The sequence below is a fragment of the Mastomys coucha genome, unplaced genomic scaffold (genome assembly GCF_008632895.1).
Source record: "Mastomys coucha isolate ucsf_1 unplaced genomic scaffold, UCSF_Mcou_1 pScaffold13, whole genome shotgun sequence".
NCBI lineage: Eukaryota > Metazoa > Chordata > Mammalia > Rodentia > Muridae > Mastomys > Mastomys coucha.
Genome location: NW_022196895.1, coordinates 42,614,980 through 42,634,684, shown reverse-complemented (window position 1 = coordinate 42,634,684; position 19,705 = coordinate 42,614,980). Strand labels below are relative to the sequence as shown.

Here is a 19,705-nt window from a genome sequence, read left to right as displayed (position 1 = left end):
TCAAGAGTAAATCCAGACAGTAGGTTAAAAGTCCAAGAGAAACCTCATCTCCCACCCCCCCACCCCCGCCCCCAGCTTAATGTCTTCTTTCAATGGCCACCTGGAAGTCACACTGGGCTTCGGATGCTTCCGTATGGAAACACCCTGGACAAACTGGCCACGGCGTGCGGCGAGCCAAACTTGCTGAGCTCGGAGAGGATTAGGGCGGACACGGTGGCCCATCTGTCCACGGACGACAGCGAAAGCAGCCCACCGGGGCCAGCCTGGGCTCCGGGGCGTGGGACCGGGAGCGGGACTGGGCGCTGGCTACTCCCCTGCGGTCGCCCAACAGGCTCGGCCGCGGCGTGGGGTTGAGGGGCCGGGCCGGTGGGCAGCGCCCCTCGAGGTGGAGAAATCACCGCCTCGCCCACCGACGGCGAGCGCCCGGCGGGGAGTGGCAGCGGCTGCCCGCCGCCCGAACTGACAGCCAGCCAGCCAGCGGCGCGAGGAGTCGGGACGCCCGGGAGGGCCGCGGTGGCGCGAGGGTCGTTCTGAGGAAGCCGCTGGGCGCTGCCCTGCGCCGGCGCTCCCGCGGCAGGGACATACTCACATAGGGCTGGTAGAACTTGGAGAGCCGCGGCTTCCCGTGGTTGTTGAAGATGAGGATGGCCTTGATCATGGCTGGGCCGGGCCGACCGGGTGGGCGCTGGGGCCAGGGCGGGGGCGGGCGCGCGAGCCTCGCCTCCGGGAGCTTGGAGCCGCGGCTTTCCCCACCCGCCCCCTCCCGCACGCGCGCGCGCGCTCCCGCGCCGGGGGGCGGGGCCTGGCGGGGCCTGGGCGGGGCTAGCCGGACGGAAACGGAAGCGGCCCGGGGCCAGCCAACTCTCCGGAGGGGTCCGTGGTCCCGTGGCTGCTCACGGAGGCTCGTCGCGGAAGCCCCTCAGAACGCGCTGCGACTAGATCACACTCTACAAGTCCTCAGCTGTCGTGTTCCCGACAGACTCTCTACATGGACGGCTCTCTAGACGTCCCAAGAATTCACCGGTAATCCGGGTCCCACCTGTTTCGCGACCCCTTCATGCAGCAAGGCCCCACCCCTTCGCGTCATTTCCGCCGTCGACTCTCCGCCAGCAAGATGTCGGAAGACTCCGAGACCGTGCTGCAGCTCCCCGCGGCTGCGGCCGCTGCCGGCGGCGAGAGCCTTGCGGAGCTCTCCCCGGAAACTGCCACCCCAGAGCCCCCGTCTTCGGCTGCGGTTTCGCCCGGGACGGAGGAACCTCCCGGAGACACCAAGAAAAAAAGTAATGTCAACATCCGTTTGTGGGCGGAGGCAGGAGACTTCTCGTTTCTAGGAGTGGTGGCCCTCGTAGAGAAGCCAAAGCTAAAAGATGGGCGCATCCCAGAGGTGCACTTTCTACTCTTTAGGATTAAGCAAAAGTGTTAGACCTGAGCTGTGGGACATTTACACGGCTGTCTGATGAAACCAAGCTGTATTTAGAAATGCAAAAGGGACTTGCCAGACGACTGCCTCCCTCTAAATCGGGGTTTTAGAGCGCAGCCCCTCACTGACCTTTGAGATTCTTTTTAAGTGGAAGAGTTAGAGTTGATTGAAAACGATGTTAGCATCTGGCCAAAAGAGTAGAGGACTCAGATCTCAAGGCCATGTGCGGGGAGGATACATCATGTTGAAGGGAAGTGATTCCTCACAGGTGTTGGGGAGTTTAGCAAGGCAAAGATATGGGCATACGTCATGGGATTATAAGTTCAGCGTAGATTCAAAAACATGGTTTGGAAAATACATTAGGCTTAGGAAACAGACTTGTTCCTGGAAGGTATGGAGACTGTATAACAATGTGGCTCCTGTTCTGGCTTCACAAAAGTGCTCTCTGATCTTCACATCTATTGAGTGCTTAGGTGAACCCATCATTCCACACCTCTCACGATGTTTGCTCTTTGAAGGTAGGAGCCAAGTGGGACCTCAGTAGCTCCGGGACTTCACTGGTTACTGGAATAGAAATTTAAAGTGACAGGGGTAACCAGTGGGTTACAATCCACAAATTTGAGCGAGTTCGCTAGGGGCTTGCGCCAACTGAATATTAATTCATTATTTAGAACAAAAAGGATAAAAAACTGGAACTTTAGATACTGAAGATTGCTTAGGGAAAACTAAAGGTGGTAGGTGTTACCTTTTCATACCTTACACAAGTCACTGAATTACTTGAACTAGTTGTCCTCAACCTCTGTATTGTCTTAGAGTTGTGCTTGCCACTGGAAAGTAAAGGAAATTCAGATTAACTGACACTGAACACTGTGGAGTTAGAGATGACTATAAGAAAAATCAGCAAATAAACATATTTCAAGGAAAAGGTAAACCTTGTCCTTATGCGTTCTCTTTTCAGAGACATTGAATGTAGATCTGGGGGTGGTCTCTGCTTCTTAATCTCACCACCTTGTTTATGCTGCCTGGGAGAATTGTCTCCCATTACTGCTGGGGGATGCAGGCATATGGAGCTCAGTAATAGAACATTATAAAAGGTCAATTCCCAGCTCAACAAGAAAGGAAAAAAAATAGATTGACTTTGCGTTTGGAGGAAATCTGTCATGTATTCATAATGTGCTACTATGAGTATTTAGAAAGAGAACCACCACTGTTAACTTAAAAACCAGAATCCCTTGTTTTCTTCAGTTAACTGCATGGAGCTGACTTTCAGAGGTCTCCTTTAAGATGGAGACTGGAGCCTTGAGAGTGGTGACATACATTTTTAATCCCAGCACTCAGCAGCCTGAGGAAGGCAGACCTCTATGAGTTCAAGGCCAGCCTGTGCTCCCTCAAAAAAATAAACAAAAATATAAATGTAAAATCGTAGTCCTATTTTCTTTTTTAAGATTTATTTATGCCAGGTGATGGTGGTGCATGCCTTTAATCCCAGCACTTAGGAGGCAGAGGCAGGCAAATTTCTGAGTTCGAGGCCACCCTGGTCTACAGAGTGAGTTCCAGGACAGCCAGGGCTACACAGAGAAACCCTGTCTTGAAAAAAACAATAAACAAACAAACAAATAAATAAATAAATAAGAACCTATATCACTACACCTGACTTCTGGAGGAAATTTGGATAAATTGATCCCAACTTTGAATACAAATGGGGCAGGTGTGGTAGCGGTAGTACAGCTCTTCCAGAGCTGCTTTTGTTGTACGTCACTCTTAATGGGACATAAGCTTAATTAAGGATGCCAGTCTTGGCTTACATGTCTTTTTCTGAATCTTTGAAACTTCTTTTTGGGTCCCCAAAATGTTTATTTGCTGTATTTTTAAAAATAATAATAGTTTCTTATTATTATAAAGTTAAGTATAAAAAAATTGGTATTTACAAAAAGCCATATGTCACTACTATGAAAAAATTTTGATGTCGATACTAATATAAATATGTGTTTGTAATACTTTGTTAATGAAGTTGAGGTTATATATACATTTTTGTTTTGCACATTTTGTCAATTTAAACTACTAGCTGCCTTTATTATGTGTTTTTAAACAGCTGTGTAATAACCTTAAAGCTTGGTGACTATATAAGTCATGGTCTGGGTACTGTTGTGCATACATTAACTCTCTTAATGGTCACATCAACCTAGGAGGAAGTAGGTGTGTTATAGGGTCTTGAGAATGAAGGACTACAAAGCTTGGAGCTCTAACAAGTGATAGAGCCACAGTTTGGACCCAGTTTTGAGTGTGTCTATTCTCTATAAATTCTGTCATAAAGCATCTCATTCTTTATTTTATCCCATCTATATGCGTATGTTGAATATATAAATTTACTGCTTTTTCCTGTAAAAATATATGCTTTGATGAAGGTGACATCCTTCTAAGTGAATCCTTAAATCTCAAGCTTTTTAAGACTCTAAGTAGTATGTTCTTGAGTCACGGTGTATCTATATGTTAGATATGTATTACCATATTGCTGTCCAGAAAGGTATGCCATGTCACAGTGACCCCAGCAGGATCACCTGAACCTTCACCCTACTTTACCACCAGTTAGGTGGGAGAATGGGTGAGAGACTTGTTTTCTTAGCTGTTTGGGCATTGTTTTATATCATGGCCAGTTCTGTTTCTTTTTCTTTTTTTTCTAAAGATTTATTTATTATATCTGAGTACGCTGTAGCTGCCTTCAGACACACCAGAAGAGAGCGTCAGGTCTCATTACGGATGGTTGTGAGCCAACATATGGTTGCTAGGTTTTGAACTCAGGACCTTTGGAAGTACAGTTGGTACTCTTAACTGTTGAGCCATCTCACCAGCCCAGTTCTGTTTCTTTTTAGAATTCTGTGCCAAAGTGTGTCTTAAAGTTTAATCCTATAGGAAGAACTTTGTAGGATTGAGGGGGAAAATAGTGGAAGAGTCTAATATTTTTATGTCTCTGACATAGCTCTAGAGTACTAATTACATGAACTATGAAGATAAAAGGTTTAAGTTTTCTGAACCAGGTGACATCACATTCTCATCAGATGTTTCAGTACAGTTGTCTTTTTTTTTTTTTTTTTTTTTAAGTTGACATCTTGCTGAAGGCAGTAGGAGACACTCCTATAATGAAAACAAAGAAATGGGCTGTGGAGCGAACCCGGACCATCCAAGGACTCATTGACTTCATCAAAAAGTTCCTTAAACTGGTGGCCTCAGAACAGTTGGTATGAAGACAGTAATGTTTGTTTGCCTATAAGAATTCACAGTAGCATCTAGGCAGCCATGGGTTTGTTCTCTCCTCTCCTCTCATTTGGTGGTGAGACCTATGTACTATATCAGAGGATTCTTTGAGAAGCTCTGGAATGAAATAAATTTGGATTCACTTTGCTACCTAAAACTTGTTTATTATTATTATTATTTATTTTTGGGGGGGGGGGGGGTTCAAGACAGGGTTTCTCTGTGTAGCCCTGGCTGTCCTGGAACTCACTCTGTAGACCAGGCTGGCCTCGAACTCAGAAATCCGCTTGCCTCTGCCTCCCAAGTGCTGGGGTTAAAGACATGTGCCAGCACCACCCAGGTATTATTTAATGTTTATCTCAAGCTTTTTAAGACTCTTGGGGTTGGGATGTGCGTGCAGAGATCAGAGGACAATCCTTGGAAGTGGGTTCTCTTTCACCATGTTCTATCTCACTCAGGTCATGGGGAAGTGCCCTAGCCTGTCAAGTCAGCTCAGTGGCCCTTGACAGGATCTTTCTTATTACTGCTGTCCGGGATTTTTTTTTTTTTAAAGCCTATGATTTTAATTACTTTCCTCAAAATATTACTGAATATTCATATGAAAATTTGTTATAGAGCATTATATTCTCTTTACATTAGTAAAGTTTGGGGTTTAGTTTACTTTGATTCTATATTACTTTTGTCCCCTATTCATCAGGTTAGCAATATATCTTTCATATACCTTTCAAGAACTAAGGTGTCTGCTTATTTCACATGTGGTATATGGTAAGCACTGCATTGGGGTGGCATTTGTAGTAACAGGTTTGTGTCTTTGAAGAACCTTGGGTGTAGTGCCATGCTACATTTGCCATTCATCTTGTTTTGTTTTGTTCGAGACAGTTTAATTGGCCTAGATTTCCCCAAGTAGGCTAGTCTGGATACTCAGTAAGTCCCAGAAGTCTACCTGTCTATAGCTCCACAGTGCTGGGATTACAAGCATGTTCTACCATGCCTAGCTTTTCGTGGAGTATTTGAGGGTTAGAATACAAGTCCTCATGCTTGCATATCAAGTACTCACATCATTTAACAATGGAGACTTTTGAGAAATGCATTATTAGACAATTTTGTTCTTGTGTGAACATCTTAGAGTTTGGTTATGCAAACTAAAACAGCACATTAGATGAAGGTAGGATCTTACAGGACCGTGGTATATAGTCCCTCGGTAGCTAAATCAGCACTAAAACACAGCTATGCTTGGCATTGTCTATTACTTGGTATGTATTTTATCTTTTGAGTAGCCCCATGAGATACAAATACTTTTATTTTCAGTACCATTCATGTACATAGTATAGGCTTTGAACTGTTGTTTGTATTTAGGTCCAGGACCCTTTTTTTATTTTAAAGATTTTTTTATTATAGATAAGTACACTGTTGCTGTCCTCAAACATACCAGAAGAGGGCGTCGGATCTTACTATGGGTAGTTGTGATTTACCACATAGTTACTAGGATTTGAACTCAGAACCTTTGAAAGAGCAGTCAGTGCTCTTACCCGCTGAGCCATCTCCCTAGCCCCTAGGTCCAGGACTCTCCCCCCCTCGCCCCCCAGACAAGATTTCTCTGTATACCTCTGGCTGTCCTGGAACTCACTCTGTAGACCAGGCTGGCCTTGAACTCAGAAATCCGCCTGCCTCTGCCTCTCAAGTGCTGGGATTAAAGGAGTGTACCACCACCACCCGGCTAGTCCAAGACTCTTAAGTCCTTCATTCAGTACTGAAGGAGGAAAAAATTAACCAACATTATTGTTATATAAATAACAGTTTCTTTAAAAAAGGAGAAAAGCAAGATTGTTAAGCCTAAAATATTTTATTCTTAGATCTTGAGGTGAGGGCTGGAGAGATGGCTCAGTGGTTAAGAGCACTAACTGCTTTTCCAAAGGTCCTGAGTTCAATTCCCAGCAACCACATGGTGGCTCTCAACCATCTGTAAAGGGATCTGATGCCCTTTTCCCGTGTGTCTAGAAACAGCTGCAGTGTACTCATATAAATAAAATAAATCTTTTTTTAAAAAAAAAAATCTTGAGGTGAATGTTGGATGTTACCTTCCATTTTCCTTCTATTTTCTAAAAGATACTTGATCAAAAGCATCTCTGGTACTGTGACCTTTTGCTTTAATATCTTCAGGAATTTTTTAAGTACTAGAAATATTTTAATTTAAAACATTAAACTAAAGTCTGAACAATAAATCCTTTTTGTCTGCAAGTAATTTAATATTTAATACTAATAGTGTCCAGCTCGAAGTTTAGTACCCCTGAAATTTTTCTTTTTTTTTTAGAGATTTGTTTATTATTATAAATAAGAACACTGTGGCAGTCTTCAGACACACCAGAAGAGGGCATCAGATCTCATTACAGGTGGTTTTGAGCCACCATGTGGTTGCTGGGATTTGAACTCAGGACCTTCGGAAGAGTAATCAGTGCTCTTACCTGCTGAGCCATCTCACCAACCCGAAATTTTTCAAAAGTAGTAAAAATCAAAAAGAGAAAAATGTATGTAAGATACCCAAAGAAAATACCTAATATCAAATTATTAATTTTTTAACTGCATATGTGAAATAATTAGAAGAAATTTTATCCTTTATTATTGCGTAGTGGGATTTTTTTTCTTGTTTTGAGGTAGTCTCACTGTGTACACTGGCCTTGACTTCATTGGTAATCCTGTGCATTTTGGTATAATGTTTTGAATATCCTTTCAAGAACTATTTGTGAAAGTTTACTTAAAATGTATTTATCTGGGGGAATAGATCAGTCTATAAAGTGCTTTCCACTTACAAAGATGAAGCCCTTAGTTCAGGTCCCCAGCACCTACATAAACTCGGGGCCCTGTACTTGTATATGTAACCTCAATACCTAGCGGAGTGATGAGTAGTTCTGGATCTCACTGGCCAGCCTTTCTAGCCATTAGATGAGCTCCATACTCAGAGAGAAGCTCTGTCACAAAAAAAAAGGTGAGAGAGCCATCAAGGAAGATACCCAGTGTCAATTTCTGCCACACACACATATACACACATATTATTTAAAAGTGTCTTAGTTACAAAAAGCTGGGAACATAGCCTTGTATTTTAGGATACCATTTTGAATCCATTTGTTTTTTTCTTCTCTGTAGTTTATTTATGTGAATCAGTCCTTTGCCCCTTCCCCAGACCAAGAAGTTGGAACTCTATATGAGGTAAGTAACCTCACCCCACGGGTACCGTGTCTATTTTATAGTGTGAGTTATTAATTCACATCTTTAAGAGATAGCATGCCATCTTAATTATCAATATAGAAAGAGAACCTTGTTCTGCTATATCGTGAACACCTTCAGAGTAAGGTCTTAATAAGTTAAGCTTAAACAGTTAAGAAATAAGTTCTGTTTAAAAGTCATCTTTTTCTTTTCATAGAAATTTTGTCTAATCTGTATCACTTCTGCATTATTCATTACTGTCTATAATTGAGAGGTCCAACAATTTGATTAAAATACAGTAAGATGACCTTATTCAACAGTGTTGCTTCCTGGAAATAATCATTAATAGATACCACCACTGGGGAAGCTGAGAACACCTCATACCAGGGAGCTTGTAAAGACAGTGAAAGTATGTAAGCCACACCCAAGGCACCCTGGTTTTGTCGAATGTTCATAAATATTGACGTATGTGATAGGAAGAGATGTCTTTTTATAAAGGTAGTGTGTTATAGAACCTTTTTTTAATGTATTTTTTTAAAATGTATGAGTGCTCTGTCTGCATATACAACTACATGCCAGAAGAGGGCATCAGATCCCTTTATAGATGGACATGAGCCACTGTGGTTGCTGGGAATTGAACCCAGGACTTCTAGAAGAACAGCCAGTGCTTTTAACTGCTTAGCCATCTCACCAACCCAGTAGGACTCTTAATCTAACAGAATTAGTGTTTTGATATGTTGTCTTTTTCTTTTTTATAGTGTTTTGGCAGTGATGGTAAACTGGTCCTACATTACTGCAAATCACAGGCATGGGGGTGAGCCACAAATGAACAACTTGATATTTTCACAGAAGAAAAAACTTCAGAGAAGTTTCGATGCTGTGGGGAGAGACTTACTGACTATCAAATATTCAGCATGAATCTGTTATGACTTGTATTTGTATGTAAGAAAACATCATAGAGTAAATGGACTAACGAATGAGATATGTGTCACCATAAAATCATCATGAAAGATTGCCATTAGTATGCCATTATTCCCACACACTCCTGTTCCAGGGCTAGAAAGGAGACTGGACTTGTATATGGATTGCAGGCCTCAGGATGACTGAAGTTATTTGCTCGTGGGAATGGCACTGTGTTGACTCCATGATAAAAACTAATTTACTGAAGGGTTTGAGTTTTGAGGTAATTTAGTTTTTTAACTTAATCAGGGGACCTCTGTTTGGGATGTAGAATGTTTACATTTATCTGTGTTGCTTTGTAAAGCAAAGTGTACTGATCTAAGTTGTCCAGTAGAGGGCAGCCAGCTGGCGAAAGGCTTGACAGGTTTCAGGTCTTTGCCAGGTGATTGGAGGAAAGACTGCTGAACCTAATTTCTAGTTAATGTGTAATCCGGAAAGCAGCTGTGTTGACACACGGGAGGATGTGCATAGTTTAAAAGTCATCATGCAGGGACACGGTTTTACAAGTTGTGAGCAGATGAGTCTCAACTCTCTTCAGTCCTGTCATTTCTTGAGCCTCATCCTGGGCATTGTGAGCCATTCCTGCAATCTCAGGAAACCTGAGAAGGAGGGTTGGACCAGGAGTCCACAACTAGACTGGACTGCAAAAGAATTTATCCCCAAAAGATTCTGGAGCCCCATCCAGAGTGTTGCCACTGTCACTTCTGCGTCAGAGCAGCTGACTTGGGAAACCAAACAGCACCAAGTTCCGCATTTCATCCCAACCGTCACTCGTCGTCTCTGTGTGCTTTTAGTTTGTATTTTTGCAGGCCCGGGGATCATTCCCCTTGCCGTGTGCACTCAAGGCACAGGCTCTGCTGAGCTGCATCTCCAGCATTCATTCAGTGTTCATAATGTGTTTTCCAAACAAAGTACTCAGAGCTAATGGTTGAAAAATAATGTCAAATTTTATGTGTATCCCATGCCATCAAAAAAAGAGTGCAACTGTCACTGGGGATGTTAGCCTGGCCATTGCTTGAGCTAACATTTGACCTTTTTCTCACATATTTTATCTCAAACTTTTTTTTGAGACTGGGTCTCACTGTGTAAATCTGCCTAGCCTGGAACTCAGAGATCTGTATGTCTGTCTGTGTCTCCTAAGTGCTGAGACTGAAGGGATAGACCACCTCACTCAGCTCCATGGGAGTCTTAAAGACCTCCAACCAGAAGCACACGTGCCAGCACACCTAGCATTGAGGAAGTGGAGGCAAGAAAGTTGAAAGTTTAAGACTGTGTGGGCTACAAAGATTGTCTCAAAAAAAAAAAAAAATGAAATGAACTCCTGGAAAAAAATTCCAATAAGTGGCATGTCTAAAGAGGATAACAGGGTTTTGAAGTATGTAAGGATTCCAAGTGTTTACTTTCAAAGGTGAGGATAGAAAATGTATTTTTTTTATCAAAAGAAAAAGCTTGAAGGCCTGAAATGCTTTGCTGTTGTTCTGCTTTTGAGATTGGCTGTGTCACTCAGGCTCCTGGGCGCCAGGGTTACCGTTGTATACCATTGCACCTGGCTCCTCCTTAACCCTTAAGCCTGGAGTGCTCTAGAGTAGTCCTCAGCCATGTGAGCCATGGAAGGTGCTGTGAAACAACACGGTCCAGTGCTGGCCACTCCTTGTCTTCTGCCCAAGAATGTGAATTTTGGACATCCCCTTCCCAGCACCCCTTGCAGTGAACTAATGCAGGTAATAGTTCACAGAGTACTCTGGACAGTGAGTTATGCACAGTGCAGGCTTAGGAAAACACCTTACACCTTGAAAGCTGGGGCGTATTGATTTATGGACAATGTCAGTTGGAAAGAGAAAAGATCTGTTCTAGCTCTTCCTGGTTAAGAGGTGACTGAAAGATCATAGTAGTAGGTATTTAACAGAAGTGTGTTGAATTTACTGTTGGCTGGTATTCATTTGAGATGACAGAATGCTTGTTACCTCTATGAAATCAAAAATAAACTTGAATTTGAATTTGTAATGTTTTTATCAGAATAACTTATTGTCACATAAAATCAAAAGTTAACTAAATATGTATACCATATTTCTTTCCTCAGTAGCTTTGAGGACTGTATAGGGCTGTCTAGCACTCAGGAAATTTTATCAAACTATTTTACATCGTCTCTTGGTCTTTGCCCAAATAATCTTCAGCAGCGACGTTCTAACACTCTGGGAGCCTGGAAGTGGTGGGCTGACTGGACAGCCTAAAGTCTCTCAGCTGCAACTGAAGTGGAGGAGGAAGGAAGGGAGCCTTCGGTTTGTATTTTCAGTGCTCATGTGTACAAATGTAGTAATGCCACACTCAGTATCACAGAGGCACAGCAGCACACAGTATATAAGACATCACAGAGGCACACAGTATATAAGACATGGGTAGAAAGTCCCACACCTGTCCTTAAGATTATTTATGCTAAGAATTTCATTATGAGGTTTTTTTATACATTGGGACGTAAAGCAAGTTAAAAAGTGATTTATCGTTCATCAAAATAAGATTGAGTACTTCCTGGAGTCTGATTCCTGGACATTTTAATATTAAAGGGCTTCTGTCACGATCGCTAACCAGATGAGAAAACTGAAAATTGTAAGCGCTGCCTCAGATTACATAAGTTTAGTTAACCAGTTCACTTGTGTAACTTAACAGTAGGTAGCATTACATTGCAAGAAGATGGAAATAAGAATGAATAGCTTGTTAGGAAGCTCCCAGTTCATGTTCCAAGTATTCTAATATATTGGGTAAGCTTTGGGCATGAAAAAAGCCAGCTGCAGGCCATTTAATGACAGGGAAAATGTTGGAAAAACTAAAGCCCTCATACTCCCCTGGAGCATTTTGCCGTTTTGCGGCCAATATTGGATTAGTCACTCCCTGGTTTCCTGTTATCTTTGTTTCTAAGGCTCCTCGGGGACTCACTAACACCCTCACTCCTTCAAGCCCCAACCCCTTCAGGACTCATTGGGGCTGTGTGAATGACTCCAGGAGAAGCCCTCCTTACAAGAACACTTGGAGAAAGCCACCACCGTGACAGTACCTAGGTGCGTGCTGCCATGGCACACATGCACCCCGAATTCATGACTCAGGCCAGGAAAGGGAATGGGGGTGTCATCTGTTTCTTTTCAGTGACAGATCTAAGAGTGCTTTAACCCCAGAGCAGCAGAGGCAAGCTTTAGCCTCTGTGCGGCAGAAGGCAAACACGGAATGCGCGGGGAGAAGGCAAGCTCAATAGGCAAAAAGAAAACGCAGGCCTAGGGTAACTCTAGACCCCAAATCATTAAAAAGTGAGAAGTGGCTAGTGAGTGTGAGAAGGCCTTGGGTGACTAAAAACTCTAAAACCTCAGATGCTTCTCATTCAATAATTAAAAGCAAACCGTGGTGGTGTGCTGGTGGGATGTAAGCCTTGCTGTGCTCAGTGGCTGGAAGCTAGGTCCTTGCTGCCATTGTTAGGGGATTGTGGTGCCAGTATCCAGAAACACCTTGAAATGAAGTGTTAACTTTGATCCATGACACTTGCAGTGGAGTAGGCAGGTTTTCTTATTTTAATTTAAGTCTTAAGGGTTTGAAGGTGTTCGGGTTCTTTTGGGGGTTTTCCCCTTGTTTTAGAAATAATGGGATGTGAAAAAAACACTGGCTTTACTTGTTTTCTTAGTTTTAGTGCATGAAAGATCAAACGGAAAAGGCCATGCTCATGCTCTAATTCAGACATTAAGATTGTATCCATCCCAAGGATTGTTTGTTTTGTTTTGTTTTGTTGGTTTTCCGAGATAGTGTTTCTCTGTGTAGACCTGGCTGTCCTGGAACTACGCTGTAGACTAGGCTTTCCTGGTACTCAGAAATCCGTCTGCCTCTGCCTCCCATGTGCTGGGATTAAAGGCATGTGCCACCACCGCCCGGCTCATCCCAAGGATTTTTGCACTTAATGTTTCCTCCACTTGGAAGTATCTCCAAGACAAGTCCACCTGACATCTCTGCTCCCTCCCTGCTTAAGCATCACTTTTAAGGGAGTCTTCCCCAGAACACCCTTTTTATTGGAAACTCCTCACTACTCAGCTTCCCCTGCTTTATATGTCTCAGTGTATAAATATACTACCAATATCTGTTCCATTTCCATGCGTATTGCTGTGCCTCAACCCTTCCCTTAGACTGTAAACCGTCTGAGGGCAGTGACTTACAACAGGGAATTTGGATTGTGTGGACAGCGCTTGGCTCAGAGTACACACTGATGGAAATGTTTTCCATTCGTGGGCAGATTGTTTTCAGAACTCTAGTACTTGTAGCTCCTCTGAGTGCTGTCCACATGCCAGTATCTTAAAAAGCTACAATTGTTGCCCTTAGCAAATCAGTTCAATAGAACTATCTGGATCTTGACATTTGCACACACACACACACACACACACACACACACACACATAATGGAATGAAGGAATATATACTTTGAATTGTGTTTGTTAGGGTTTTATTTTTCAACCATATGTAATCCGTGATGTTCCAGAGCATGCTAAGTGCCAGGACATACATACATATATATCAAGATGGCCCAGGACATTTGATAGTCATATCTAGTGAGAAGCTGATGGTTTAAGTCTACTGAGTTCCCAGCCAGCCTGGGCAACATAGACCTAATCTCAAAAGTGAACGGGACCTATTCTAGAAATTCTTACTCTTTGTGAATTGTGTCAATAACTGTAATGGCTGCTGGAAATGCCAATGATGTATATGCCTGGGGAAGGTAATAATTACTGCTGCAGTTCAGAAGGGAAAGAGTTAAGTTAGGAAAAAAAAAGAAGAAGAAGGAATAGTTGAAGTGAAAGAAAACATGGTAAGAACAGGATTGGCTGAAGGATACATTTGGGGTTTTGTTTTAACTTTAATTTAGTGTGTATGTGCCAGAACACATGTGGTGGTCAAAGAACAACTTTGTAGAGTCTGTTCTCATTGAACTCAGGTCTCCAGGCCAGCATGGATCAACCAGCTAAGTTATCTCACCATCCCTACAGGATACTTGTAACAAGGGATACTAACTGAAAGGGTTTTGGATTGGTTTGTTTATCTGTTTGTTTGGTTTTTCCCAATCCCGATTCCTACTGGAAATTGGTTTGTAAGGAGCTCTGAAGCCTGGAGTGGAAGCACACACCTTTAATCCCAGTGCTTGGGAAGCAGAAATGGATATATATGAGTTCAACGCCAGCCTGATCTACGTAGTGAGCTACAAGTCTCTAAACAAGAAAGGGCTCTGAAGAATGACTCAGAGTCAGGCACTGCTGAAGCACCTCTAGAATCTGAACATAGGCTCCTGAGGAGCTTGTGAAATACTGCATTTGGGGTCCCAGCACGATGTAAGAGGATGTGCTTGCTGGTCATATAAAAGCAGACATGGCAGAGTGTAAACAGACAATGAATAGATGAAGGTAAAGGGGACTAGTGTGTGTGACTGGAAAGAGCTTTGAGAATGAGAGGAAGTTTGAGAGGTTGGAGAGTAAAATACAAAGACATCAGTTCAGATTTACATTCCAAATAGCAAGTGAGCTCAAAGACAGACATTGGCAAGAATAAGTTTTGAGCAACCAATTAAAACTACGTGTTAACTTGATCCCAGACACTTTACTAGCCACTTTCCGGAACACTCCACAAAGGTGTGTGTTTTGTTTGCTTGTTTGGGCTGTGAGACATGCCTAAGGCTATATAGCCCAGGCTGTCCACAAACTGCAGTCGGGCCTCCACCTCCCAAGCGCTAGGATTACAGGAGTTTAAGCCATGGTGACTAGTCATCTCCCAACAGCCATGGTTTTTCTTAATGGCATAAATGGTATGATAACATTAAGCAGAGCTGTTCCAAAGTGAAACCATGCAACCCAAATAAATGTCATGTTATAATGTCTCTGAAGTGGCCAGGGCAAGGGTACAGAAGTCTGTCTATACCCTTAATAATCAAAATCATTTTTTATAATGGAATGAAGGAATATGTGCTTTGAACTGTGTTTGTTAGGGTTTTATTTTTCAACCATACATAAACCTGTGACGTTCCCAGAGCATGCTAAGTGCCAAGACATAGAACTGTTTGCTATGCGTATGTGCCTTGAAGTCATCTCATTAGAATCCTTTAAATGACTGCACAGCGGCAAACACCACCACCGCTCAAACCCAGCTGTACCAAAAGGCCTATTATCACTATTTCTTAGCACCTTCAACTCTTTACCAGGCAATGTTTAAAAGCAAAACACCTGGAATGCACTCTGATTAGAAACTCAGGTATTCTTTGTCAAATTTTACTCAATACACTACTATACAGCTTACCCTGAAAAAGAGGAAGAGGAAGAAGAAACCCACCAGCCCTCGGAAGGCAGAGGCAGGCGGATCTCTTGGGTTTAAGACCGGCCTGGTCTACTACCAGTCAGCCAGCCAGAGCTACAAAGTGACTTTCAAAGATTAATTTTCACGGAGCCTGGACCATTTAGGTTCACAGAACAGTCACTCTGGCCTAGGAATGGATCCCATTGTTGATTTTTCCCAGGCATCTTAGCTGCATTTGGAAGATTGGCGCCTTTTCCATAGCATCTCCCACGGAGATCTAAAACACACAGACGGGTATTGAAAACCAAGCCCGGGAGGTGGGGTCGGGATGAGATGGGCGGCCAAAATCCGCCGCAAGGAAGGGGGAGAAATTGCCCGAGCCTCACCGCAAGTATGCGGCAAGGGCAACAGTGGGGCTTCTGAGAGCTGGCGCGCACACACGGTGCTGTGCCAGGGCCTTCCCTCTGGCTCTCTCCACCTCCGGCCCCTTTCTCGGGTCTCTCCCCGCCTCACTCCACCCCCTGAAGGCGGTTGGTACGTTCTAGATGACTCCAAGAGCTTAAAAAGGGCCCGGGAGGGCTGACTCCTCAGATTTGGTCTTGACCGGCCGGGGCTATTAGGCTGGTCTCCGGTGACTCCTAGCCCTGAGCCTTGATACCCTTGCGAGAGCTTTGAGCGCGGTGGGTCCCCGGCGTGCGGGGTCCCGGGTGTGTGTGGTTGTCTAGCCTGCAGCCGGGGTCCTCAGCGCGCTCGCGTCCTCCGCAGCTGGCCAGAAGAGACGCGCCCCAGCCCTGCGGGGATGGAACGGACCGAACTGCTGAAGCCCCGGACCCTGGCCGACCTCATCCGCATCTTGCACGAGCTCTTCGCGGGGGACGAAGTCAACGTGGAGGAGGTGCAGGCTGTACTGGAAGCCTACGAGAGCAATCCCGCCGAGTGGGCTTTGTATGCCAAATTCGATCAATACAGGTGAGCGCGCTCGGGCTTCTGCAAAGCTAGGTCCCCCTCCGTGGAAAGGGAGCCCCCACCCCACCCCCACACGGCTCTCAGGTTTTCAGCTCTCTGTCGCTCGCATAACCCCACCACCCCAGCCCCAAGCCTCTGACAGAGACACCCCACCTCTGCAGCCGCTGCTGGCACTGCACTACAGGGACCCCCCTTCCCCCTTAGAGCTCCAGCGGAGCAGCCGTCTAGAACTGACCGCAATAGGTCAGAGGACTCTCCAGGAGATCACCCCACCAAACATTCAGAAAAGGGTGGTGGTGGGAGACACAACCCCAAGTCAGTCCTTCGTCACCAAGCCTGGAATGCTTTCATGTAAAACAGCGCTCCGGATTTGCCAGCTGTTACTATCCAGTTCTTCCAAGGCACTTTCACGGCTCCCACTGGGGGCTGGCTCACCCGCTGTCAGGTTTTGCAAAATGGGTACATGGTGGCTTCTGCAGCCCCCACCCCCCCACGCCTTTGGCCCTCTCTTGCCCTTGTTTTCCAGAACCTGGAAGGGAAAAACTAAATAAAGAATGCTACTTTCCGGGCTTGCTTGTATGAGGTGTCTGGTAGACTGGGGCCTTTGAAGCCTTCCTTGACTTAGGAATTAAGTCAGAATGAACGTCAGCCCTCTGGGGCCAGAGGAAGACGTAGTCACCCGGAGGGTGAGAGGTCGTGTGTGGAAGAAAGAGCAAGCTTCCGTGCTTGTACTTGATAGACAGGCTAGCAGGAGGAAACTGGCTGGCGGACAGGATGGCGTAGAATGGGACTTTTCCTTGAAAATCCGTCTCTCCTTAACATGTCACATATACAATAAGGTTTTGTCAGAAAGGACCATGTCAACTGTATGTTGGGACTTGTGAGTAGTAAACAGTAAGGACAAAGGAGGTGGCATGTTGCATTTGGGAAGTGATCCTAACTAAGCAATATCCTTTGATTCTGGTTCCTTCGAGGGGACACCTGACAAGTCTAGCTCTTAAATGCTGGCAGGTAATGGCCAGTCTGTGGGCTAAGTCCTCCTCCAGTCATTAAGCCTAGAGAAAGACAAAGCTGTTCTTATCTCAGCCTTACTAGCAAAGACCAGCCTGAAAAGAATTAAGTACTCTATACAAGGTCTTTTTCCCCATTGTTGTTTAAGAGCCTATACCTAACCAGGGCCACCTGCAGCCCCTTTGGCCTGAAAAACTTGTGCATAGCTCCTTGGATGGTGTATAAAATAAAATAACTTACTGGAAGTCAACCATATTTTTTTAAATTGGCATACATGTAATCTTATCATTTATTAAAAATTAAAGCAAATATGCATACTAACAAGATGAATTATTTACTTTTACATAAAGATATGTTGCTGAATATTTGTTATTTTAATTTTACATCTGAATGAAAGATTGTTGAACACGAGAAACAATAGAGGCTGGGCATGATACTTGCATTTGGGAGGCGGAGGAGGTAGCAAGCTGGGCAAACCTCAGCTTACAGCCTGAGCTGCATGAAAACTCCAAAAAGATGCCTTCTGGTCTTCACACCAGCGCCACGGCACCCAAATGCACATATGATACACAGATTAATAATAAATAATGTTTTTAAAGAACCAATATTGGGGCCAGGCAGTGGTGGCTCACGCCTTTAGTCCCAGCACTTGGGAGGCAAAGGCAGGTAGATTTCTGAGTTCGAGGCCAGCCTGGTCTACAGAGTGAGTTCCAGGACAGCCAGGACTACACAGAGAAACCCTGTCTCAAAAAAAAAAAAAAAAAAAAAAGAACCAATATATATTGGTGTGGAGTCTGTGGTGACACAGGCAAGTGCTGCCAGGTACCGATATATTTCACATTCTAGTTTATTTGGAATTAATTTTTGGCTGTACATTCAGAAATCTTATAACCGGTCCAGTTTTCTATGATTCCACATTCTACATGCAATGCATAATTTAGGAAGCTTGGGTTCTAAACCGCTAAGCAACTTTCTCTAGACCAGTGGTTCTCAACCTGTGGGTCACAAGCCCTTTGGTGGTTGAACGAACCTTTCACAGGGGTCCCCTAAGGCCATCGGAAAACACACATATTTATGTTACAATTCATAACAGTAGCAAGATTAGATTTATGAAAGAGCAACAAAAATACGAACTGAGAAACTGTCTTACAGGGGCCACAGCATTAGGAAGATTGAGAACCACGGCTCTGGACCTGTAACAAAGTCTTTTCTTATAGTAGCATATCTGGCTAGATTTGGCCTTGTCCGAGAGAAATTAGCCAGGTATGCAGCACACAGCTCCTGCTCTCTAGAACCATGGCATTGCCAGGAACTTCTTGTTTGACCCAAGGCACGGCTCATTAAGATAATGTGAAGTCCTGGGTGGGATGTATGTAGGCTACAAAGTAAAGAAGAGCAGGAGACAGGCAAGCAGGAGTGAATTCTATAGGATTATTATGATCCTTAGTGCCTAAGATTCCTATCTGTGATCTGGGGACTGGGAGCAAGGCTATGTGTGTCCCAGTACATCCAGACTGAGTTCTCTGGAGAAGTGCGGTGGTATACGGGAACCCTGTTTATTATGATTGAAAGACTGTGTGTGCAGCCTCTTCTTAGGTTGTGAGGAGCTAGAATATAAGGGGGACAAATAACTAAAAAGAAAATAACAGTCTGGACGATGGTGGTGCATACCTTTAGTCCCAGCCCTTGGGAAGCAGAGGCAGGCATAGCTCTGTGAGTTTGAGGCTAGCCTGGTCTACAGGGTGAGTTCCAGGACAGCCAGGGCTATACAGAGAAACCCTGTCTCAAAAAAACAAACAAACAAAAAAAGAAAAGAAAAGAAAAGCCAATAACAATAATAATGATGAATATTATAGTACTTAGCAACTCTCTGGAGACTCATATCCTGCAAGCACCTGCCCATGAGATTGGGGGATGGTAGGGAGGGCAAGACTGGAGGAAAGCGGCCCCGGAGGGAGGGCATGAGGTAACAGATGACTAAGTGAACAAACAACGCTTTCCTTACCTCAGAAACAGCAGTCTAGAGTGAATGTCACAACCAGCCAGCTTTGCTGGCTAGATGCTAACAACGGAACCATTTGGACCAAATTACAACTTGACAGATCAAGCATCCTCACAACGGTTGTTTTGGTTTGGATTTTTTTTCCCTTGCCAATTAAAATAGTAAAAGCTTTAGTATTCTGACCTAATGTAGCCTTTGTTCCAGTCTTACTTCAGCCCTCGGTGTCTTTGTGCAGAGCTTTTCCTTATGAGTGCTTTTGAATGCGTTTGTGTCAGTGCCTTAGTAGTAAAACTGGGCAGAATTCTAGAAAAGTTTTTTAATGAAACTTCAGTGGTCAAAGCCTACGTTTGCTGCTAGAAGTGGGGAAAATGCCCCACACAATAGCAACATTCTTTCCTGGACTCGTTATGGGCTTTCCAAATACCTTCCCCCCCTTAGAACGCTACTTTTTATTAGTTTGGACTGATAAGCATGGAGAAACATGAAATTCGCATTATCTCTCCCCTTATCTATTCATACCAGTAGTAAAGACTGAGTGGCTACCTCAGTAAAGTCAGTGATTCAAAACACAGAGAGGACTTGTCATTTTC

General features: G+C 44.1%; 3 protein-coding genes across 7 annotated transcripts in view; 2 read left to right on the top strand and 1 right to left on the bottom strand.

Annotated features, from left to right (window-relative positions):
• Ap3s1 (adaptor related protein complex 3 subunit sigma 1) overlaps positions 1 to 832 on the bottom strand; it is a 52,942-nt gene extending 52,110 nt beyond the window's left edge. For 2 of the 4 annotated variants that reach the window (XM_031365639.1, XM_031365638.1), the window contains exon 1: positions 590 to 829. In XM_031365639.1, coding sequence (XP_031221499.1) covers positions 590 to 658 — 69 coding nt within the window. In that variant the 5' untranslated portion in view covers positions 659 to 829. Of the gene's footprint in view, positions 1 to 589 lie in introns of all 4 variants that reach the window. The other 2 variants (XM_031365642.1, XM_031365641.1) reach the window with 2 other exon arrangements.
• On the top strand, positions 832 to 10,834 carry Atg12 (autophagy related 12). Of its 2 annotated transcripts, XM_031365643.1 has the most exons (4): positions 840 to 1,280; positions 4,520 to 4,656; positions 7,811 to 7,873; positions 8,629 to 10,834. In XM_031365643.1, exons 1-4 carry the CDS (start codon positions 1,058 to 1,060, stop codon positions 8,686 to 8,688), a joined length of 483 nt encoding a protein of 160 aa, XP_031221503.1. In that variant the 5' UTR covers positions 840 to 1,057; the 3' UTR covers positions 8,689 to 10,834. The 2 variants fall into 2 exon arrangements, with proteins under 2 accessions (XP_031221504.1, XP_031221503.1); XM_031365644.1 differs by lacking the exons at positions 4,520 to 4,656; positions 8,629 to 10,834 and having other exon boundaries at positions 832 to 1,280; positions 7,811 to 7,872.
• Positions 10,835 to 15,606: 4,772 nt separating this feature from the next.
• Positions 15,607 to 19,705, top strand: part of Cdo1 (cysteine dioxygenase type 1) — a 16,091-nt gene continuing 11,992 nt past the window's right edge. Inside the window, exon 1 of the mRNA XM_031365636.1 lies at positions 15,607 to 16,105. Coding sequence (XP_031221496.1) covers positions 15,936 to 16,105 — 170 coding nt within the window. The 5' untranslated portion in view covers positions 15,607 to 15,935. The remainder of the gene's footprint in view (positions 16,106 to 19,705) is intronic.